Here is a 23,917-nt window from a genome sequence, read left to right as displayed (position 1 = left end):
CAATTTAACTTTTAGAAGGTCCCAATCATCTGGCTTCTCTTCTGCTGTTGGTGCATTTTGAATTATGCTTGATAGTCTATTTATATCATATATTAGGGCCCTTAAATTTGACTCTAAATTTTCCTTGAGGACCATGGAGGGCTTTATAACCCCTACAGCCTGGGCAAACATGGGACCACTAGGTGACAGGGCTGAGAAAAAGGAGCAAGGCAGGGGAGAACAGGACCCTGTGGTCAGCAGAAGACTGGTCCTCCAAAGACATCCACATCCTCAAACCACCTAGGTGCCCATCAAAAGATGAGTGGCTGGACAAAGTGTGGTCTATACACACCATAGCGTATCACTCAACCAGAAAGCGGAATGAACTGCTGGTGCACGCACGCCATGGATGAACCTTGGAAACACTACGCTGAGTGAAATAAGTGATCCCTGTCATAGAACTGTCTGGAATAGGTAAATCCATCCAGACAAAAGAAAACTGGTGGTTCCCGAGGGATGGGGAGAGGGGACAATGTGGGATAGGGAGAATGGGGAAAAAAACAAAACAACAAACCTATCATAGCATCCTCTTAAAATGGGTGAATTGCATTTTATATTAATTATTCCTCAATGGTTAAAAAAAGACACCAAAAGAAAGATACCCACATCCTAACCCCGGGAGGCTGAGAGTGTCAACTTCCATGCCCAGGGGGGCTTTGTAGATGTGACTAAGTGTCTAGCTTGAGATGGCTGGGGAAGGGCCCTGAATGCCATCACTGGTGTCCATACAGGAAGGGAAAGGAGGGTCAGTTAGGGAAGACGGGGACAAAAGGTCAGAAGGGGAGAGAAACGCGAAGAGCTGCAATGCTGGCCTTGAAGTCAGAAGGGCCCATGAGCCAAGGTGCGCAGGCAGCCTCTGTAAGGGGCAAAGGGCAAGTAAAGAGATCTTTCTGTAGAGCCTCTGTGAGGAACCAGCCCTGCTAACACCCCGAGAGACAGGTTTTGGGCTTCCGACCTCCAGAGCTGCGAGAGTAAGTGTGTGCTGTTTTTAGCCACTAAGTGTGTAGTGAATTATTGCAGTAGCCACAGTTCATACAGGACCCAAACAGGACATGGAGTTGCTGAGGCAGCCGGGGGGCAGGCATCAGGAGGCTGCACCTGTGCCTGGGATCAGAGGAGGTGTGGGAAGACCCTGGGTCCTGGGAGGGGCTGTGATGGCCACTCACTGACCGCTCACCATTGATCATTTCGGGTGCCATCCAGTAAGGGTTGCCCACCACTGTGTAACGCTTCTTGCGGTCCGGCTTCTTGAGACTCCGTAGGTCCTCAGGCTGCGTCTTCTCGTCCACCATGAGCCGTGCCAGGCCGAAGTCTGCCACCACCACATTCTTGTTCTACGTGACGACAACCACGGGTCACAATGAGCCACGGCGCTGGCACTATCAGCCACCCCACTCCAGCCCAGAGCCCACTCTGATCCCCAGACAGCCTCTGACCCCAGCCCAAGGGCTATACCCCCACTCCTCAGAGCGGTCAGGTGCAGGGCGGGGACCCCTCCCCTTACTGCTCTTTTCTCATGGAGTTATTTCAAGCTTCCGGAAAATGCCGGCACTCCTCCCTCCATCTTCCCGCCCCCCGAAACCATCCTGGTGCCCCACTCCTCTCTCCTGTGGACACCTCCTCTGTTTCTCACAGGGCCCTGGCACTCTGCCCTGCTGTGGAAAGGAAAAGAGTTAACTGTAATCAGAGACCTCGGGTCCTATGCTTGGCACATCCCGGATTTATCTTAATTCTCTCAACAGCCCAGTGACCTACATGCTATCTTATCCCCACTTGACAGATGAGTCCAGAGAGGTTAAGCAACTTGCTGAGGTCACCCAGCTAATGCTCAGACCCAGGACCTGAGAGAGCCTGGCTGTCCTGTTCCAGGCTTGTGAAGCCCTTCCCAGGCTCAGCTTGACACCCTGTGCACAGCAGACACGCTGACAGCTGTGTCCACCCCTCCGAGATCGGCATGTCAAGGAGGGGGTGTCTGAGAGCCACAGGGAAGAAGGAAGCCCTAGTGTCACTGACGAGGCAGGTTCCTCGAAGTTCCTGGGTCTGGATGTTCTCGGGCCCGGTGTCCGGGGGCCCTGTAGCCTGGACCTGCCTCGCCAGCCTTGGGGTTGACCATTGCTGCGTAGGCATTCAGGGCAGGGCAGGGCAGGTGGGGCCTCTGTGTCCGGGGCACGAAGGTACAGAGGGGGCCACGGCACAGGGCTGCAGCCACGTGGGGCTGGGATCAGGCTCATCCTGAAGGGAAGGGCCCTGTGCCACCCACCTGAGAGTGACACAAACAAGGACAGTCACTGAGGTAACACTTTGCTGCAGAGACAGCAGCTGTGGGGGAAGGGCCAAACGGGCTCCCTGGGCCCCCCTCAACGGAGCCCTCAGGTGGACGTGGCTCCTCTCTGGGCTCCGTCTCCTCAGGTATATTACCAGGTAGCAGGAGCTGGTCAAGGAGTCCTAACCCAGGATCCCCACCCTGGGCTAAAAACTAAAAAACTCACTGCCGGGCAGTGGTTCCCAAGCACCACTGCCACCAGGGCTGTTTAAACACTGACTCCTGACCTGTCCTGATCAGGAGATCCTCAGGGTCTCCTAACACAGCTCCAGGGAAACCAGTGAGGGCTCACTGGACCCCAGGGACCCCATACTGTCAACAGGTGTTGGCCGTGCACAGATGGAGACAGACAGACTCACAGCTCTCATCAGATTCTCAAGGGATGGTCCCTGCCATGGGATGGAAGCCCAGCAGCCCGCTCACTCCTCTCTCCCGCAACAACTCCTCACGGCCAGCAGGGGCGCTGCTACGCAGCTCCTGGGAGGCCTGTGGAATCCAGCCCTCCCACCTCTATGCTCCCATTCACTGCTTCCCGCACTCCCGCCTGTCCTAGTGAACAGCTCATCACCTCTTGAACGTCCCTCCTCCGGCCCTTTGTACATGCTGTTCCCGCCATCTGAAACATCCTTCCTGCCCTTACGTTATTCAGCAAACTCCTACCTGCACCTCCCTCTCTATGCTATGTGTTGGCCTTGTCTCTTGTGAAGCATGGAACTTCCTCTGCAGGCTTCTGTGAGCAGCCTGTGGTCCCCGCAATCACCAGCCCCTCCTTAAGAAATCCTCTCAAAGCCTCCTGCCCTGCCCACCCAGCCCCTACACCTACACTCTCCTCTGGCCCCTTGGGCTGTTTTCTGTGAATTCCTGACGGTCTGCACATCTCCCTCACCCATTCATTCAACCCCTGTCCAAGCCTGGGTGGCCAATGCGGCAGCAGGTGCTTTTCTCTTCTGTGACCCAGAGAAGCTGAGTGCTGTGGCTAAAGCCACACAGCACGTGAATGGCTGAGCCCAGGCTTGAACTCGGGTCCGTCCGTCTCTTGACCCTGAGGTGCTTTCCCACAGGTTTGTGGGTGCCCCCAGCACACCTCAAACTGGAGTGAGAAGGTGACTCAGGGACCCCCGTTTAGGGAAGGCCCTGAGAGTGGGAGCATAGTGGCCTGGGGCCAGGGCTGCTCACCTCACGGACCAGGCAGTTGTGGGAATTGAGGTCACGGTGGATGATGTTCATGGAGTGGAGGTAGGCCTGGGGTGGGGACACAGAAGTCAGGCGGCAGAGAGGCCAGGCCCAACCCTGCCCCCGGGGCTCCCACCTCCCTCCCAGCCCCCATCAGGCCAGTCGGGGTGTTCTTCCTCTCAGTCAATACCCTCCACTTCTTCAAAGCTTCCTGCGGGTTCTGTTTCTAGGAGGAGCTAATGGTGGAGGGTTCAGCACTGGGACAGGTCAGTGGGAAAGGGGGACCTTCCAAGTGGGGTCAGAACACCCGTCCTGTGCCCCGGGAGGTCAGAACCAGAGCGTACTCACCATTCCTGAAGCGATATCCTTGGCAAAGCTCACCCTCTGGCTCCAGGGGTACTGGCTGTCCTGGGGGGTGGGGGGGAACATGGCCAGAGATGAGCCCATGGGACCACAGTGGCAGGGACAGGGGCGGTGACAGTGGGTGGGGGGACAAGTGTCCAGAGAGTCTGAAGACCCTCACCCTCCACTCCCTTCTGCACCCACAACTGTCTGCTTGTGAGGCTGGGGGGCTTAGCAGGGCAGCTACATTCCCCTTGGGGAAGCTGTCCCCCTTCTCTGGAGCCCAGCTTCCTGCTGGCTTTAGACGGACTCTGTGCTCCCCCTCTTGATTCAGAAGCAGGGCTTGGAGGGCCTCTGAGGTGGGAGATGCTGATTCCCACTGAGGACATGCGGATCCTGAGGCCCAGGAGGGGGCTCTGGCCAGGGGCATGTAGTGGGAGGGGATGGGGTGGAGCAATCACGGGGGGCTGTGCCCCGGCCCTCACCATGGTCTTGATGATGCCCCGCAGCGTGCCCCCCTTGATGTACTCGGTGATGAAGTTAAGCCTCTTGTCCTTGTAGAGCACCCCGATGAACTTGAGCACGTTGGGGTGCTCCAGGCAGCGCATGACCTTCACCTGGCAGGGCACAATCAGGCTGGGCCCGGGGCCCTACCCACATCCCCCCCTCCTCACCCCTGCCACCCCAGACCCATGGATCCCTTTGCTTGGACTGCTCCCCACTGCACAGATGCCCTCCCAGAAAATACAACCCCTTCTTTCAACATGCAGCTTGAGTGTCACATCTTCCTGGAGCTCCCTGCCCCAGAAATGTGGGGGAGCAGGGCTGACCTCCTTGAGGAAGGTCCTCTGGGTCTCCTCGTCGAAGCGGATCAGCTCCTTCATCACCATCACCTCACCTGTCTCCCGGTGCGTCACCTGTGTGGGGACCCCAAGACACGGAGACTCAGCTTGGCGAGTGGCTCTCTGCTATGGCCTCCTTGTAGACTGGACTCGGGGTGGGGGGATCTACGGCCAGCCTGGAGCACCTCACAGACTTCTGACCTTGATTTGATGTGGGACTGGGACTTACGAATCCCACTTTACACATGAGGAACCTGGGCCAAGGTCACCCAGCTGGCAGGGAACGGGCCCCACTGTCTTTCCTCTGCTCTGCTCGGGCTGTCTCCCAGAGGTCAAATGGTGGTTTGACCAGTTATTCTTCCCTTGGCAAGGGGACCAAGGACAAGGACTGGGCTTGGGGCTGCTTGAACATACAACTTCTTCCAGCCTGGTCATGGCCAGGTTACATCAGACCTCGGGGAGGTCTTTGTGAATTTGATGATGTTGGCTCAGCTTGCCAACACACATCAAAGCTTTAATGTAGATCCTGAAATCGAGATACAAGTGTTGAATTCATTCTTGATTAACCAAAAATTATTGCTAAATAATTTTCTAAGATTTCCACATTAAAAAAAGAAGAGTACTATGGGTGAGCAGCTCCAGGACCACTCATAGGTGGGCCTCAGGCTCAGTGTGGGGCCCGAGGGGATTTCAAGGTCAGCCTGGGCTGCTCTGCCCTCCCACCTCCTGTCCTGAGGACCAACCTTTTTTTTTTTTTCTGGTTTGTAATTTTTATTTACATTTTATATCTGTATACATATTGTTAGGGGTCAGCCATTTTTTATTTTTGTTCTTCCCTCCCCTCCCACCCCTGGTAACCAACAAAGTTTCCTTCCATATATAAACCTTTCCTTGACTTTTTTATGGTAAGACTCATACAGTATTTGTCCTTCTGTGATTGACTTATTTCACTCAGCATAATGTCCTCCAAGCTCATCCATGTTATGTGATGCTTTGCAGGTTCTACGCTATTCTTTAACATTGTATAGTATTCCATTTGGTTATCTGTTCTTTGTTGATGGGCACCTAGGTTGTTTCCATCTTTTTGCTGTTGTAAACAGTCCTGCGATGAACATGGGTGTGCATATGTCTGTTCTTGGAGGACCAACCATTCAACAACCAACTCCACCTAAAGTCCGGGACCTTGTCTGTAGTAGGTCCCCTCCCTTAAGTAGCTTGAGGGGACAAAGGTGGAGGAGAGAGTACCAGACAGGGAGTCCCGATGCCTGATATCCCTGCCCCTGTGGACTCCTGGAGGGCAATGGTGGGGAGGAAGGGAGAACTGATGAGCCTCACCCCTCTGGCTTGGCTGGATCCCACCCACAGCCCTGCCCCCGCCCTGGCACACCCGTACCTTGATGGCCTGGCCAAAGCAGCCTTTGCCCAGCACCTCCCCGTGGATCAGGTCCGATGGCCGGAAGATGCGATGAGGCCGGCAGACCACGCGGAGGGACTCAGAGCGGCCCAGGTCCTTGCGCTGGGCAGCTGGGGAGCCCAGGGAGCCAGCGCCCGGAGACCTATCAGTGCTGCAGCTCCTGCTGGCAGGTACACACCAAGCCAGCGTCACTGGGGACGTGAGCACCTTCGACCCCGCTGCCTGCCATGCCCCACCTAGGCCACGCCCTCGGGCGTGTGCCGTGCCCCAGCCTCTCATTCCTTCCAGCTCCCTCCAGTCCTCCTTGGTCTTCCTGTTTAGGGCCCACTACCATGCAGTGGGGAGCTCTGGTGGCGTAGTGCCTAAGACATTGACTGCTAACCAGAAGGCTGACAGTTCAAATCCACCAGCCACTCCTCAGAAGGAAGGCTGGGCGTTCTACTTCCGTAGCGATACTGCCTTGGAAACCCAAGGAACAGTCGGTATGAGTTGGGTCCGACTGGATGGCACATACCACCACCACCACCATGCAGTGAAAAGTTTGTCCTTGGCCTCCTCTGCTTGGTGGTCCTGGGACCAGATGTTCTGTCCCAGGCCTAAAGGTGCAAAGGCAGACCACCTAAGATGCCCATAACCCTGCTGTGCAGGTGGCCCACAGGGTGGCCTGGGCTCCAGGCACATGAGGGTGATCAGGAAACGCACACCATCACTTTAAGTGCCGTCATCCCGGAAGGCACGCCGAGCAGGTCCCACAGAAGAGTGGAGAGAGCCCAGAGTGCCTCTGCCTTCTTCCTGTGCCTGATGGAGGAGGACCCTGGGCCCTCGGCACCTCCCGCCTGGGCCAGCGCAGTAGCCCTCGAGCAGGCTCCTGCCAAGAGCCCTCCCTCCCGCACAGGCTACCAGGAGGTCTTTGCACAACACCTCACTCTGCTGCAATGCCCTTTCAGGGGGACCCCACGATGGGCAGAACTAATTCCAGACCCCTGCCATCAGCGTCAGCCTCCGAACCCACCCCTCCCCACCACACCTGATATCCCCATCATCCCGAGCTACCTGCCTACCAGGGGCTCCCTGTAACACTCTCTGTAACTCCCCAGCTGGGGGTGGTACAGCCTGAGCCCAGAGCCAGCCTACTGAGGTACTTCCCTATTTTCCCACTACTCGTTGTCCTTCTTAGTCCCCAGCACAGGGACTAAGCCTTTTACAAGGCTGACCCTTCCATCAGACTGTGAGCCCCCAGAAGGTGGGGATCAGATCCTGTCTCCTTCCGAGGCACCGTGTCTGTGAAAATAGCTAGGGACAAGGCAGACTTACAGGATGGGCTTCTGTCGGGCTGTGCTGCCTGCTTCCCCAATGGGAGTCTGAGCCGGGGAAGCCAGAGGGCTGGGCTCAGGCCCTGGCCCATGGCCTAGTGTGTCGTGGGGGTCATGCTCGAGAGTCAGCTGGAGCAAGCGGCTGGTCTCCTGGATCAGCAGGTCGATCTGGGGAGAGCGGGTGTGGACAGGTGAATCGACAGGAGGCAGGAGGACTGGGGGTGGGGGGAGTGGTGGTGTCAGGCAGGAAGGCATCATCTTCATCCTTGCTCCCCAGACTCAGGACCCCATACCTCATCCAGGGGGACGTTCCGGATCGGTGTGCCATTGATCTCCAGAATCCGGTCACCGATATGGATGGAGTTCTTCACATCCGGGCTCATGTAGCCCGGGTCCACTCTGTGGGCATAAAGCAGTGGTCAGACCAGTACCTGCCAGCCCCTGGAGCCCCAACAGGAAACCAAAGCCCAGGGGCCTGGGTCAGGGTGAGAGGTTGATCCTCTGTGATTGCCAGGCAACAAGTGTCCGGAACACTGAGTTCTGGTTTGGTGGGAAGAATTCGGTCACAGATTATTTGTGTCTGCCTCGGGTGTGTGACCGGAGAAAGGTGGCACGCATGCCTCTAGCGGTCTGCTGTTCTAGACTAGATGCTCCGTCTCTTCAATAGAACACTGTCTCTATCATGGTGACAGACTTATTCTTCCAATGGCCTGGTATGCTTGGGGCAGATGAGTGTTAGGGTAAGATGAGTCCTCCAAGGGTCCGAATCCACTGGTTTCCCACCTGACCCCCACTCTCCCTGCAAGGTGTGGCAGAAAGGGACCAGCAGCTTGCTCTGAGCCACCACTAGAGGCCCTTGTTAGCCACGGACAACAGCTCACGCATAGAATTTGCCTAATTTTCTTGTTTACATGAACCTTTTAGTTACCTGGTTTTAATTTTGCATTCATACAAGCTTTTTAAGGAATGTTCACTCTGTCTCTGCCCTAGCTTCCTGTGGGGGATGGGGGCGGGGGCAGAGAGGATACCAAGAGGTCTAAGGAAAACAGGTTCACAAAAATGCTTCAGTATCGATAGGATTCTCCGGTGACGAAGAAGCACTTCCTTACTAGAGAGACAGCTCACAAAAGCAGAGGAGGTAAGAGAGAGAACAATCAGCATGGATGCTGAAGGCATTTGGTGGAAGGTGGCTGGGGAACGGGATATTGCAGGTGCAAATCTCTTCACAAATTACTTACTGAGGGAAAAAAAAATTCCTTAAGAGCAGGGAAATTGGACCAGACTGTGACCAAGTAGTCAACATTGGCACCTGGCACACTGAACGCACATGTTTCCTGCAGGTCTACCAGGAAGGACCCCATTTCACTCAATGCCATGTCCTTCCCAAAGCACAGAGCCTCAGTCTAACAAAGAAGATCCATCAGTCCAGCCCAGATTGAAAGACATTCTACGCAACAACTGGTCAGTACTCTTCAAAAATGCCAGGGTCGTGAATGATGAAGAAAGCCTGAGGAACTGTCCCAGATTAAAAGAGAGCAAAGAGACATGGCAATCAAATGCAATGGTGGATCGTGATTGGTCCCGCATGGGGCGGGGCTGCTGTAAAGACCGGAACTGAGACCATGGTAAACTCCAGTATGTAGACTGCTGCAGGCAGCTGTCAACGAGCCGATTCCACTCACGGCGGCCCTGTGTGCAGAGCAGAACTGGGCTCCACGGGGCTTCCAAGGCTGTGACCTTCTGGAAGCAGGTCACCAGGCCTGTCTTTCGAGGAGCCTCTGGGTAGGTTCAAACTGCCAACCTTTCAGCCAGTAGTCGAGCACTGAACCGTTTGAGCTACCTCAGTTATAAAGAACAGTGCTGACGTGAGTGTACAATTCTAATATAAATCGAACAGCAGATAATAGCATATCCACGTTAAATGTGATAATTGTACTATGAGATTCTATTGATAATTACATAAGAAAACATTCTTCGTTTTAAGAAGAGTATTTAATATGTATTTTGGGCAGGAAAGGGCTAATGACACACGTAACTTACTCTCAGATGGTTCGGTAAATAACAACACGCATATATACGTATGTATTGTTGTTGTTGTTGTTTGCCGTCGAGTCGGCCCCGACTCATAGCGACCCCTCCTTGGGTTTCCGAGGCAGTATCACTACGGAAGTAGGATTGCCCAACCTTCCTTCCGAGGAGTGAGTCCATATATACACGTATGCACGTTGTTAGCTGCTGCAGAGTAGGCTCTGACTCATGGTGACTCGTGTACAGAGTAGAATTGCTTTATGAGGTTTACAAGGCTGTGTAACTTTTCAGAGGCAGATTCCCAAGCCGGTCTTCCAAGGGTCTCTGGGTGGGTTTGAACCATCAACCTTCTGTCTAGTAGTCAAGTGCTTACTGTTGGCACCCTGCAGGGCCTCCACTGTACGTGTTCATAGATTCACTTCTTCTCGCAACTCTGACCTTTCCATAGCCTTTGGAATTTTCTTTAGGGATGATCTATCTGCATCAAATCTGTTTTTATCTGCATGAACACATCTTTATTTCACCCTCATTCTATTTTTAAAAAGATTGATTTTTGTTGTTAAGAACATACACAGCACAAAATGCACTTAGTCAATTTCTCCATGTACAATTCAGCGGCGTTGATTATGCTCAAGTTGTACAACCATTCGCACCTTCCCTTTCTGAATTGTTCCTCCTTTAATTGACACAAAATCACTGCCCTCTAGTATTTCCATCTAACCTTTCGAGTTGCTGTTGTCCATTTGATATTGTGAATATAGTTCTTAAAAGAGCACGGTGCTCAAGGCAGACCTTTTTCACTCGTTAAGTTAAATGACTGTTTGAAGGCGTCAGGGGATATTTTCGCTTTAGAGATTACCTCAGGGCAATGGTTTCAGGGGTTCATCCAGCCTTCAGAAAATCTGGATTCCATGAAAACTTGAAATTCTCTTCTGCATTTTCTCCCTTTTGATGATGATTCTTCAAAGAATCTTTGATCAAAATGTTTGGTAATGGTAGCCAGGCACCATCCAGTTCTTCTGGTCTCACTGCAAAGGAGGCAGTTGTTCATGGAGGCAATTAGCCACACATTCCATTTCTTCCTCCTATTCCTGACTTTCTTCTTTCTGTTGCTCCAGGTGAACAGAGACCAACTGGTGTGTCTTGGATGGCTGCAAGCTTTTAAGACCCCAGGAACTATGCAATGACACAGTAGAACAAAAGCACTAAATACATTATGAGGCCAATTAACTGGGCTGTTCCATGAAAGCATGACCCTAAACTTCCAAGCCAAGATATCAAACCCATGAGATGTTCGGTTATACATATCACCTCACTCCTGAGGGATATTTTCAAGCACAGAATTCTGTGTTGATGGTTATTTTCACATAGTGCATTGAAGATACCATTTCACTGCTGGCTGACTTTCATTGTTTCTGTTGAGAAACCAGCTGTCAGCCTGTCCTTTCTTTGAAGGTAATTTGTCTATTTTGGGGGGACAATTTTTTTCTTTTTTAAATTGTGATTCGGGTGAAAATTTAGAGAGAAAATTCACTTTCCATACAGCAGTTCACATACACTTTGTCTCATGACATTGACTACAGTCTCCCACAGTGCAACAGCTCCCCTCCCACTTCCTCCCAACAGTCACCTCTTCCCTGTGCCCATCCCTCCATGCACCCCTGCCCCCTGAGCTGTCTCCCTGTGCATACACAGCCCTTCTTTCTCCCATGATTGTTCTCTCCAAGGAGTGTTGGGGGGACAATTTTTAAAGCCTTTTGCCCATGCTGTAGCACATTTTCATTAAATGTACCCATGGGTGGATTTTTTATTTCGCTATTTGGAATTCACCGGGGTTGAGTCTAGAGTCTGGTGTCTTTCATCTGTTCCGGGAAGTTCTCAGCCATTATCTCTTCAAATACTGCCTCTCCCCCTATTATCTATTTTCTGCTAGGACTCCAAATTGATGATTATTAGATCTTCTTATTCTCTTTCCCATATATTTTAATCTCTTTCAGTTTTCACTGTTTTGTCTCTCTAGTTCTCTTTTCAGCTGTTTTATACCATTCCCTACTGTTGAAACCTTGCATTGAGGTTTTTATTTTAGTAACTGTGTACTCCATTCTCAGAAATTGTCTTTGAGTCTTTTCCAAATTTCTTTGTTCTTTACTCATTTTCAAGCATCTCTTATTTATTCAAACATATTCAATAGAATTGTTTTATATTGTTTCTGATCATCCCAATACCTGAAGCTTTTGTAGGTCTATTGGTTCTGCTGGTTCCTGCTCACAGTGCCTTCACTTCCTTTGTCCACTGACTGGTGACCAGAATACCTCATCTTCCCAGGCACGCAAAGTAAACCCTAGTGTTTACCTAAATAAATTCAATGATGCCTGGAAGTGGGTTCCTCTAGAAAGGGTCGTCTGTCTTCTGATTGTATTAGGGCATGGAAACACTACGAGTTTTTAGTTGAAACTAAAAAATTTGCAATTCTGCCTAGAGGTTTTTGAAACCACCCAGGTGTATGCACTGGGGCTGCAAACCTGAGTTTGTGGATTCTCAGAGGAGACCCTCTCCCGTCCCTCCCACTTCCATTCAGGATGAAATCACAATTTGAATTGGCCAGCCACCTAAAGCCTCAATGGCCACAGTCACACCAGCCGCCCCTCAGCAGGCCACTGGCTTACCCCTGGATGTGGGCGATATGATACTCACCCTTGGACACGGACGGTGTGAGAGTGCTCTGTGCCGCAGCCCGGCAGGCCGTGAGGCGGGTCGATGGAGACTGAGAGGCCACGTTTGCCATGGTTTGAGGCTGGGATGGAGACGAGGGTGACTGTGTGGGGTAGGTGGGAGCCAGGGGAGTCGGGCAGGATCTGCTCGATGACTGGAGTCACCACGGTCTGGTAGTAGCAGTGCCCGCTGCAGAGTCCCGGGTGGTGGGGAGAAAAGAGCGTCAGGACAGTCACCAGCGTCACCCACCACTCCTCTCCAACCGCCAGCCCCAGGCTCCTCCTCCTTCTCCTCGCTCCTTCACTGGAGGAGGCGGGACTCAGCTGACGACAGACCCAGGAGCAGAAGTGAGCATGCTCAGCTCAGCCTTTGCCCCTCTCCGTGGCTCAGTCACTCGGGATCTACTCTCTGTTGTGCTATAAGCTGACCAGGAAGGACAAGGTTTGGGGGTAAATCCAGCTCGGAAGGAAATCATTATAAGCCCACCTGGGACCAAAGCCTGTCCTCTAATCCAGTTTTATCAATGAGCAAGCTGATATCTGGGGCTCTCCGGGTCTATACCATGGAGCGGGGGTTGATCACTGACCTCTCCGACTGCACCACATGGAAAGGGCAATGGGGTTGCTCACTGACCTCTCCGACTGCACCACATGGAAAGGGCAAGGGCCCTGTGTGGGTGTGTCCCTTGCAGACCTGGGACACAGGTGGGCTCTTACCAGTACAGCTTAGAGTGCTCCACCAGTGTGTAGGTGTCCCCATCGCCGATGAAGGTCCCGCACGCGAGGCAGATGAAGCACTCCGGGTGGTACTTCAGCTCCCCGGCCACCTGTGTGTGTGGGGGGATGGACAACCGAGCTCAGCAGCCCCTTCAGTCCCCCCAGCTCCTCCCCTTAGAAGGGCAGCCCTGGACAAATTGTGGGGGAGCTTGGCGGGGGCGCTTCTGAGCCCCCAAACAGAGTTGGCTCCACAGACAAGGAGCTGAGGAGCAGACAGGTGCAGAAAGCATGGGGAATCGGACAGCCACCGAACAGAAGATCAAGGTGACAGGAAAGAGACGTGGAGCGAAGAAACCTGTGAGGATGCCCCCCGCACCCCAGGAGGGGTGCTCACCATGACCAGCCCCTTGGTGATGTGCTCCGAGCACCCGTGGCATGACTCGCCGTAGCGGGCCCAGTAGTCCTTCTTGCAGAAAAGCTGCCCATCCTTCTCGTAGTACTGGTGCGAAAGGGAGGCAGCGCACTCGCAACACCTGGTGGGAGGAGGGGGTGGGGCTGAGTACCGCTCACTCCACCCCTCACCCACCCCGGCCTTGACCTTGTCTGTAGGAGCCTCCGTAGGAAATCAGAAAACGATGCCCCCTTTGGGGATGGATGGCAGGGGCACGGGGCTTGGCAAGTGGAGCCGGGCATGGACTCAGCTCCAGCCTCTCTGGCCTCTCAGCTAATGCCTCTATGCTGTGCACAAACTGAACCACCACCCGTGGCCACTCTGGGCACAAGGCGACTGGTCCACCTGCTAGTCCCACCACAGACCCTCCCTCAGAGGTCCCCAGGGATGAGAGGTACAAGGCTTATCTGCACCTGCTCCTTGTCATCAAAGGAAGATGGCCCAGAGGAAGCAAGTGACTTGCTCTCGGTCACCAGCCAGGTGGAGCGAGGAATGGGACCTGGGTGCTTAGTGGAAATGGGGCTGGAATAAACCCCCAGGCACCATCCTATGGATGGTTTCTCCCTTCCCCTCCCTGAGCAAAGTGGAGGGAGTTGGAGCAGCCAATAGGGGTGGCAGTGACCTACTAAGTACTAACACTCTCTGTTTCCTTGATTGAATTTACTTAGACCTTATATGCCAGCATGACGTAGGCGTAACTATCCTTACTCTAGAGATGACATGATGAGTCTCAAAAAACAAAACCAAACCCATTGCCATCAAGTCAATTCCAACTCATAGTGACCCCCATTGGATTTCCAAGGCTGTCAATCTTTACGGAAGCACACTGCCTAACCTTCTTCCGAGGATTAGCTGGTAGGTTTGAACCACCAATCTTTTGGTTAGCAGCCAAACGTCTTAGTCACTATACCACCACAATGAGTCTCAGTGGGTCTAAACTGCCTAAGGTCACACAGTTGGGTACCACAGGTCCTACAAGGCGACTTCCTATCTTGTTCAGATACAAGGTGCAATCCAGTGCAGACCAGCCAGGATCAGGTCAAGACAAGGTTTGGTCTCTTGGGTTCACGGAACCCAGCCAGCCCTACAGATGCTGCCTGTTCCAAGAAGAATGTACGAGGCTCAGCTCAGCACAGCCACCCACTTCAGGCCAGGAAGAGAAGGCCTTCTCAGAAGAAGCCAGCCCGGAAGGGACGGGATTGGGTGGGAGGCAGAGCTGTGCAGGCCTGGCAAGTTCAGAACCCCTGTCTCACAGAGCCTGGAGGAGCAGGTGAAATGACAACCAGCTTTTAGATGCCACGCTGCGGTGGCAGTTAGACCTACATGCCTGGCTTCTTCCCACCCTAGTGGCCCAGTGGAGAGAGGACAAGCAGCTCACGAAGCCAGGATGAGCAAATATAAAAGCGTATCCCCCTGGCCCCATGAGCCCAAGCAGCAAGGACCCACCGGGTTCTGGAAAGCCCAACTGGGGGTCCTAGTGTGCACAGGTATATTCAGGCCAGTGGGCACACCACATGGGAGAACAGGTGAGAGAATTCACCTAGCACTGTACTGGGCTGCTGTTTGCACACTGTAGGTGACAGCCCAAGGCCACACAGGAGCAGCAAGCCCAGACTCCAGGGCGGTCCATGAGCGAGGAGGGTAGGAAAGACTGGGCCCTGAGTACCTGCCCCTTCCTCACCAAGCCGGGACAGCGGCCACCTTGCAGGGCTCCCCGCATGTGGCCTGTACACAGGAGCCCTCACTGACTATGAGCTAATTTAGTGGAAGGAGGGAACAGGGGAGGGGACAGGCTGGTGAGGAGGTCAGGACAGCAGGAAGAGTGCTGGCGGGACACTGTTCCTTTAAGAGGATCCAATCAGTTCCCTATTGTTTGGGAGATGGAGGGGGGAGGGGGAGGGGGAGGGAAAGGCAGCGAGGGGCTGGAGGGAAGCACAAAATGCTGGGGTTCAGAAGCACAGGGCTGGGGGGTGCATCCAGAAAGGGAGGGCAAATGAGCCCCCGCCCCGCCCCAAGGGCGTGCGTGAGGGGAGCAAGGGCCCAGAGGAGACGGCCCTGGGATGCGAGGAGGTGGAAGCGGCTGGACCCGGATCCATGACGTCATCGTCCGCCCCCACCGCCCCCACAGGCTTAAACTTGAGCCTAGGCGAACTTGAGCCCATATGGCTGGGCTGGGTTGGCTGGTGGCTCTGTGGTGGGCACTGCCTGGCAGAAGGGCTGTGGGGCCCCTGCCCCCAGCGACAGCATCTTCCCCGGGGCTAGGGGAAGGGTAGGACCTCTGGAAGCCCCCCCCCCCCCCGTATCCAGGAGTGGGGAGCCCTCCAGCACACTGCGGGCAGACCGGAAGTGGCACCTTCACCGAGGTCTCTGCAAAAGGACACACGGACCTTGCGCCCCCACGCCCGGTGCTGACTACACACACGGTGATTCACTTCGCCCTTCCACCAACCACACATGACTTCGCCGCTTGCCACTCACCCGCCCGCGGCCCCAGACTGCAGGAAGCAGGCCTACTGCCTCTGCCGTGGGAGGGCTGGTCTGGTCCTGGTCGGCTTGCAGAGCAGCCCCAGGGGCTGCCTTCCCCTGGGAGTCAGTCTCTGTCATCTGACCAAAGCGAATGCTCGTCCCCTGCCTGGAAACGCCTACCCCTTCACTCAAACACTCCCGAGCATTCACCATTGTTGCCTCTCTCCGTGGGCCTCTCAGCTGTGAAAGACCCAGCAGTGAGTCACCAAGGCTCCATGAGTAGCTCCCCCTGCAGCCCACCACCAGCCCGGCTTGGCCTTCCAGTCTCCCCTCATTGGCCCCCCGCTGCTTCCCAGCCCAGCATCCACCCCAAACAAGCCCTGGATCGGTCCCACCAGTGGCCTGTTCTGTGCTGGCACCTGGGGCATCCTTAGAATGGCTCCAGGGCCGGCTACCTCTTCTCGGCCTCCATCTTAGACAGGGGACAGAGGCCCAGTGGTTTGCTCTTGGGGGACCTCAGTGGACTTTTGTTAACGGAAGCCATCCGGGAGCCCTTGACCTATCCATCTCAGCCAGGAGCCAGAGGTGGCAGGTCGGACACGACAGGCCTGGCTCTTAGGGTGTCCCACACCTACCCCCACAAGGGCGATCAAGAGTGACCCTACACCCCCATCCAGGAAGTCTGTCTGAGAGCAGGGGAGGGCAACCAGGCTCGGGCAGGGGCGGGCCAGGCGAGAGCTGATAGCACCCCTGGCAGTGAGGCAGGGGCTCCGTCCCTCCCAGGGGTGCCCTCTACTCATGGGCATATCCCTGAACACCAGGGGCAAGACCAAAGTGCTGAAGGACCAGCCCCCCGTCACAAGGAACCTGTTCTAGAAAAGCCAGAAGCGTCTGAGCCCACCCCCAACAGTGCCCAAGGAGTTTCAGTTCTCCTGCCTCGCTGCCGGGACTCAGGTGGGCCTGGCCCGTAGATGTCCCCAGCCCTCACACCAGGGACCCGGGCGCAGGCCCAGGACAGGTTGGGAGGAGGGCTCTCCACTTACTTGGCCCCTCTGAAAAAGTGCCGTCTTCTCAGGACTGAGGCCAGCATCCTTTGCAGCTAGGCAGGGGCCTCTGACAACCTCAGAGGGAGGCTGGGGGAGGCCCAGCCAGCTGCTTCCCCATCCTACTCTAAGCAGCCAGGATTGGAGGCCGCAGAGGGCGTGGCCAGTGTGGCCACCCAGCATGGGAGGAGGATGCAGCAACGTGGGGGTACGAGAATCTGGTGGGAGCCCGAAACAGGAAGAGCTTATGAACCGTAAGTGCTGGTGCAGGTGGACAGGAGAATCTAGGTTCTGATCCCCGGCAGAGGCCGTGGCCAGCCCTCTGCCTCGGCCCCGCACACCTGGGGGAGCCCTCCGTGTCGCTCCACCTCTGCCCGACAAAAGCACCGAGGGCCAGGGCCTCTCTGGGAACAGGGACAAGGTTGAAAGCAGCTGCTTCTTCCGGTGCTGTCCCCAAGGGACCAGAGGTCGACTTCCCATGGACAGTACATCTTGTCTCCCCAGAGAGGGGAGGCTGCCTCCTGGCCCAGCTCTGACCACTGGTGCTGCCTGCAAGCTCAACCCTCCTCACCCAGGGCGGCCTACCCAGCCTCCAGGGAGATGTAACCAGAGCTACAACTGCCCAAGGGCACGTGTCCTAGAGGCTTCTGGGAAGGGACCTCCCAGAGGCAGCAGCTGGGCTGAGGGAAGCCTGGACCACTCTGGGCCTGGCTGTAACCTTCCGGGAGGTGGGGCTCACAGGGGGTGGGAGCATCGGGACAGAGCAAAGGTGGGTCCTGAGGTGAGAAGCTGGAGAAAGGACTATGGGGTTCTAAAGCAGTCTGGCCCCCAGCACTGATACCAGGGGCATCTCTGAGGCCTGCGGCAACCCTCCCACTGCCCACAGAAGGGGCAGTCCACTGTTCTCCGGGCAGCATCTGCCCACCCTGCTCAGCGCTCCCACAGCCTCCTGGGTCACTTATCACAGCACCAGGGGCTCTATGTTCAGAGGTTTGCTTCCCTCCCAGCCTGGAGCCTCCTCAGGGGCAGGGACCCAGGACCCAAACAGCACACAGGTGCTCAGATTGTGAGATTCAAAGAAGATCCATAGTGAAGGGTCCACCAGGCTGTGGGCCAGTCAGTCCTGAGTACCCCAAACACCTACTCGGCCCCAACTCTAGACACACTGGCCTCCTCACTTCCTCAAAGGCACCAAGCACCTTCCTATCTCAGGGCCTTTGCATGTCCAGGGTCCAGCCTGAAGCCCTCCTCCCCACATCCTTTCAGGGCTGCTCCCTCGCTTTTGGTTTTCTGCTTAAATGTCATTCCCTCAGAGTGCCACTGGCTCCTAGCACCTGATAGTATATTTAGTTCTTTACTGTCCTCTCTGCCACGAGAAGGCCAAGCTCCCTGAAGGCAGGGCTCTGTCGGGCTTGGAGAGGCAGGTCCAGGAGGTACTGAGTGCAGACTCTGAAGCCAGCCTGCCTGGTTTGAGTCCTGACTCTGCCCCTTACTGACTTTGAGACTTTGGGCAAGTTATCGAACCGTGTGTCAGCTTCTTCATCTGTGAAATGGCTGTGGTAAGTGCCGCCCACCTCACAGCGCAGTTGTGAGGGTACCTGATGAATATTTGCTGCTCCGTGAATATTTATGACCGACTGAGTGACTCAGGGGCCCAAGGAGCTTTGTGAACCAGAAGAGCAGGTAGGGCTGCAGCAGACTGAAGCCCTGAAGGCAGGCGGTACTGAGTCTCCTTCCCCCTGCCCAGGAGGGTGTAGGCCCCTCTTGAACTCAGTACATCCCTCCTCCAAGCACCTTTGGAGGGGTTAGGGGCCGTGCAGGGTGGGCCTCTGGAACAAAGGTCTTGGTGTCATTCAAGTGAGGCCAAGACTAGGCCCAAGGCCTCAGAGTCTTACCTCATGGCACTGAGATGCTTCCAGAGGGGAACTGAGTAGAGCCCAGAGCTCGGGCCTCTGCCAAAAGCCGTCCTGGCTACCCAAGGATTTCAGTCTCCAGCTTCCCTTTCTGCTGCCCGTTAGACGGCCTAGGCACACAAGGGCCCCTCCCGGAGCTGCTGAGGGCACCGCCAGCCTCATCCGGTGACACAGGGCAGGGTCCTGCTCCAAGGCTGGGTGCCCATGTGCCCCACTGGTTCCCTCCTGTGGCTGTCCCTGACTCTCCCTCCTTCTCCTCCATCTCCATCTCCCTCTCCTACTCTAGGCACCAGTACCCAAGCCCACTGCCATTGAGTCATAGTAACGCTCAGGACAGAGTGGAACTGCCCCAGAGGGTTTCCAAGGCTGTAAACATTTACGGAAGCAAAGCCCAAACCAAACCCATTGCCAGAAATTGATTCCAACTCACAGCGCCCCTAGAGGACAGAGAATTGCCCTGTAGGGTTTCCAAGGCTGTCCACCTTTACCGATGCAACTGCCTCATCTTTCTCCCATGAGGGGGCTGGTTTGTTTGAATCACCAACTTGTTGGTTAGCCGCCCAATGCTTTAACCACCGTGCCACCAGAGCGCCTATCCCAGGGCCCCCAAAGTTCTTCCCCTGCTTTCTCTTGATCGCAAATTCCATTCAGCAGCTCAGTGCCAGGTCTGAGTGATGCATCCTCTCCGGCCCTGCTGTGGCCAGCTTTGGGCAGAGTACCTCTAACCCAGCCCTCAATTCTACCACGATCAACAGGACCACGACCTTCCTCAGCACCCCGTTAGAAAACTTTAGGATAGCTTTAGGCTCTGCCCTTGTCACTCACCAGTCCCCCATGTCCACTCCAATGCCCCCTTTCAAATCTGCAGTGATTTAGAGTCAGATGTTCAGTTTCCTGCTCTTAGCTGTGCAACCTTTAGCAAGTTACTTAACTTCTCTGAGCCTCCATTATCTCATGTGCAAACTGGACAAATAATGGTCCCTATGATTATAAATCCTATGATTTGTTAGAAAAGGGTGCCATGTTTGGTAAAATGGATGGCTGATGAAAACGAGGAAACCCTCGAGGGAAGAACGGCACAGCAGCCGTAACTCAAACACACTAGCAATCACGAAATGGCACAGGACTGGGTGATGTCTTGATGGCAGCCAGCACAGTTACGTGAAGGCTTAATGAAGTAACATTGGAGGAATGTTCAGTGAACGGTGGCTGATGTGACTTAAAAAAAAAAAAGGAAAACTCCCTGCCATTGAGTCAATTCCGACTCATAGCGACTCCCTTTGGGTTTCCAAGGCGGTAAATCTTTATGGAAGTAGATTGCCCAGCCTTCCTTCCGCAGAGCAGAAGGTTAGCAGTCAAATGCTTCAGGTACTACGCCACTAGAGCTCCTTCTCACGTGACTAGTACTTGCCAAATACTGCCCCTTCTATAGCGGAAATTCTCCACCCTCAGTCACTATCCTGGGCCCGACCTTATGAACTCAGCCTGAACTATTTAGACAGTCCATTCCCTGCCTGCTGGGATGACATCTCTAAATGGCACGTCCACCCATGACTCTTGCCTGCTCTTTGGCTCCACGCTGCTTCAGGGGAGGTCCTCCACTCGGCACCTGGGCTCTTTACAAATCGACTCCAACTTTGTCTCCTCATCACTCCCCCAAATCATTGTCTGTCCAACCCAAAGGACTGTTTCCGTTCCCTCCATCATCCGCATTGCCCTACCGCCATGCCATTCCCTACTGAGCCCCCTTCTTCCCTGAAGGGCTCCCTGCTTGAGCACCTGACTTGGGACCTGAGAGCTGGTGCCTGCCTCTCTGCTGGCCTCTTCAGCCAGCATGGGTGGGCACTGTGTGTTCAGAGCTTCCCTCCCTGACTGGGTGACTTTGGTCAGAATTAATCTCTCTGTGTCCCAATCTCCTTGGATAAAATGGAAACAGTATTTAACTCTGTGAGGTGCCTAGGATGGTGCCTGGCTCTGACTAAATGCTAAGAAAATGTTAGACATTATTGTTTCACTGCCATGGAGTCAGTTCTGACTCACTGTGAGCCCCCACAGGGTTTCTGAGGCTTTAAATCTTCCTGGAAGTAGATTGCCTCATCTTCCTCCCAAGGAGCAGCTGGTGGGTTTGAACTGGCGACCTTCTGGTTAGCAGCCAAATGCCTTCCCCACTGTGCCACCAGAGCTCCTCAGCTATTATTTCTTTCTTTCTTTATTATTATTCTCTTTTATTGTGATTTGGGTGAAAATTTACAAAGCAAATTCACTTTCCCTACAGCAGTTCACATACACTTTGTCTCATGACACTGACCACAATTCACCACAACAGACGTTATTATTAAAAAAGGAAAAAGCTAAATCTTGTCAGAAGCTCCCACTGCCTAAAGCCCAAACTCCTCTGGCTGGCAGTCAATGCTTCTGGCCTCCCCCCTTCACAGCACTGGAGCCTTGCTGTTCAGTGACCTGGCCAGACCCTGTCACTGTGCCATGCTTTACCCACTTCAAGACCTTTGCCTGGTATTCCATCTCCACCCAGAAAATCGCCTACTCTTTGAGACCTGCCATTTGCACCTGGCTTCTCAGATGGTCCTACTGGGTTCACTGGGCCACCTGTGGGTCCCTGTGTGCTCTGCCCTGTCCTTGGCCACCGTGCTGACCCACTCTTCTACATTTGGGAGTCTGTCTGGAGGGAGGGACTGGTCCTGGTGGGCTGTGCACCTTGACAACAGCCTGGGGCCCTACACAAGAGGCTGCTTTGTCTCCCACAGGGAGTGTGAGCACCTGGAAGACAGGGTGTCCTGCCCCCACTCTCTCCCCCATTTCCCCCTGCCTAAGTGCCAGCAGGCCTCAGTACCACCAGCTGAAATGCAGTCACTCCCCTCCTCTCCTTAGACGTCCAGCATGGCACAGCAGAGAAGCCTTTAAAGACCTTCTTGCCAAAATGCCTCATTTTACAGACAGGGAAACTGAGGCTAGAGTGGGAAATGTGCAGATGTGGCCACCGGAGACTGTGCCAGAAGGAACAGCAGGTCTCCCGGATTCCTTGCCGTCCAGCCTCTGGTCTCCGGCAGGCCTTGCTCAAGGCAACACGGCCCCAGCACCGCCATCTCCTGCCAGGGCCGCCATCTCCGGCCAGTGCCCTATCCGGCCAGTGCGGCCATCCGGCCAGCCCCACCATCTCCAGCGAGCGCCACCATCTCCGGCCAGCCCCGCCATCTCCGGCCAGCCCCGCCATCTCCAGCCAGCGCCGCCATCTCCGGCCAGTGCCCCATCCGGCCAGCCCCACCATCTCCAGCGAGTGCCGCCATCTCCGGCCAGCCCCGCCCTACCTGAAGCAGTCTGCATGCCAGTCAGCATCCAGGGCCTGGAGGTACTGGCCGTCATAGATCCTCTGGCCGCAGCTCGCACACACGGGCAACTCGCTTCCTGCAGGGGTGAAAGGCAGTCGGGAACTATTCTCAGGATCGGGCGCAGGCCCAGCCCACCGTGCCCACCCCATGTGTGAACGCGCACACACTCACAGTGCCTGAAGAGCAGGAGAAAGGCCATTGCTCTAAGTTTTGCTGAGATGCTGGGTAACTTACCAAGCCTCCCCTGGCCTCAGCTTCCTTATCCGTAAACTAAGGAGGAGGGGCAGAAGTCCACCCTGCAGCCACAGCATTCTTTAACTCAGGGTACGGTAGGAGTAAAGGGGTGAAAGGGAACAGTGGGATTTAGAAATAAGGTGACAGGTCACACCTCTTGTCATAGCCCTTTTTCCTCTCTGGGCTCTGAGTGCCCAGGAACAGGTGCTAAGAGAGCCCTCCAAGGGCAGGAACTAGACAGGGCCAGGCCGGGGTATTCTGGGTGGAAGCCTCTGTGGAGAGGATGGGCAGGAAGCCCAGAGGCGCTGGCCCCAACCAAGCCTTGGCTGTGCCTTGGCCTGAGGAGGGGCTAGGGCTGCAGAGCTGGGCACTCCCAGACACCTGCTCTGGGGAGGGCTGGCACCTCCTCAAGCCAGCCACTAGGCATGCTTAGTCATCCCTGAGGCCTGGCACCTTGGACAGGGTGGGTCTCAGAAGACCCCCTAGGGCTGTCCCACTTCAGTTGGGGACTCTAGAGCTCTGGAGAAGGGCAAGGCTTGCTCAGGTCACAGAGCCAGCCTCAAGGCCACGGCCTGCACATCTATGAGGACCCAGGGACCCAAGGTAGAGGAGGTGGATGTTTGCTACAAGCAGGCCTGGGTGGAGGCCAGGATGAAGAGGCTACCCAGGGTCAGGACCTGCCTTGGCACCAGGTCAGCTTATGTGATGGCTGAGGGCAGAAAACCCAGAGGAAGGATACCCCAGATGCTGCCCTGGGTTGGAGAAGTCTCAGGGGTCTGTGAGCACTACGTGGTACAGCCCAAGCCTTGGACCCCAGTAAGGGGAACAGGGCTGAAAAACAGGCTGGGATGAGATTCGTCCTGGGCCAAGGCTGACGGCTGGCACTGGGTTTGGTGCAGGGACAGGCAAGACGGTGGGGGCCCCAGCAAAGGGCTGGACACTGCCTCAGAATCCTCGGACTGCATATTTCCGCTCTGCCCCCCCAATACTGAGGGCCAGCTACTCCTTCTCTGAGCGTACAGACGGGGAAACTGAGGCCCAGGGCGAGAAGGCCTGGCTCAAGGTCACGGAGCCTCAAGCAGGCGCGGGATGACGACTCTGACTCAGGCTTAAGCAACCTCAGTCGGTCTTTCTCCTTAGCCAGGGCTCGAGATTGAGTCAGGGGTGGCTCTGAGGCGAGACCCGGGTGGAAAGAGCATGTGGACAGAGGCCTAGGGTGGCCAGAGGTGCCTGGGACCGCTCGGGGTGGTCGTTGGTAAGGGGATGGGGGAAGAATGGGAGGAAAGGCCGTCCGCCGGCGGCAGGCAGCCCACCCCCCCCCCGGGCCCAGGCGCAGGCATCGCGCGGGGAGGGGTGGGGTGGTCGGGGAGGGGCCTTCCAGACTCATCCCGAGGAGGCAGGGGCGCGGCCTGGGCCTCCGCGACGCCGGCCCGTCCCCTCCCGAGCCCCCCACCGCCCCGTCTGCGCCCCGCGCACCTTCCTCTCCCATACGTTCTTCCCTCCAGGTGCAACAAAGTAGCGTCAGCCTCATGCACTCGGCGGGGGGCGGGGCCCGGCGGGG

At 55.4% G+C, this 23,917-nt stretch overlaps 1 protein-coding gene across 1 annotated transcript in view; it reads right to left on the bottom strand.

Annotated features, from left to right (window-relative positions):
• Nucleotides 1–23,887, bottom strand: part of LIMK1 (LIM domain kinase 1) — a 27,512-nt gene extending 3,625 nt beyond the window's left edge. Inside the window, exons 1-13 of the mRNA XM_007940428.2 lie at nt 23,833–23,887; nt 22,102–22,198; nt 13,297–13,435; nt 12,903–13,012; nt 12,169–12,375; nt 7,740–7,845; nt 7,448–7,614; nt 6,113–6,296; nt 4,708–4,794; nt 4,363–4,494; nt 3,884–3,943; nt 3,539–3,604; nt 1,217–1,373 (exon numbers count right to left, since the gene is read on the bottom strand). Coding sequence (XP_007938619.1) covers nt 1,217–1,373; nt 3,539–3,604; nt 3,884–3,943; nt 4,363–4,494; nt 4,708–4,794; nt 6,113–6,296; nt 7,448–7,614; nt 7,740–7,845; nt 12,169–12,375; nt 12,903–13,012; nt 13,297–13,435; nt 22,102–22,198; nt 23,833–23,887 — 1,567 coding nt within the window. The remainder of the gene's footprint in view (nt 1–1,216; nt 1,374–3,538; nt 3,605–3,883; nt 3,944–4,362; nt 4,495–4,707; nt 4,795–6,112; nt 6,297–7,447; nt 7,615–7,739; nt 7,846–12,168; nt 12,376–12,902; nt 13,013–13,296; nt 13,436–22,101; nt 22,199–23,832) is intronic.
• Between the last annotated feature and the right edge of the window lie 30 nt (nt 23,888–23,917).

This window comes from Orycteropus afer, unplaced genomic scaffold (assembly GCF_000298275.1).
Source record: "Orycteropus afer afer isolate SDZICR_OR568_19922 unplaced genomic scaffold, OryAfe1.0 scaffold00006, whole genome shotgun sequence".
NCBI lineage: Eukaryota > Metazoa > Chordata > Mammalia > Tubulidentata > Orycteropodidae > Orycteropus > Orycteropus afer.
The sequence above is the reverse complement of the archived record's forward strand: the minus strand, read 5'-3'. Positions and strand labels throughout refer to the sequence as shown.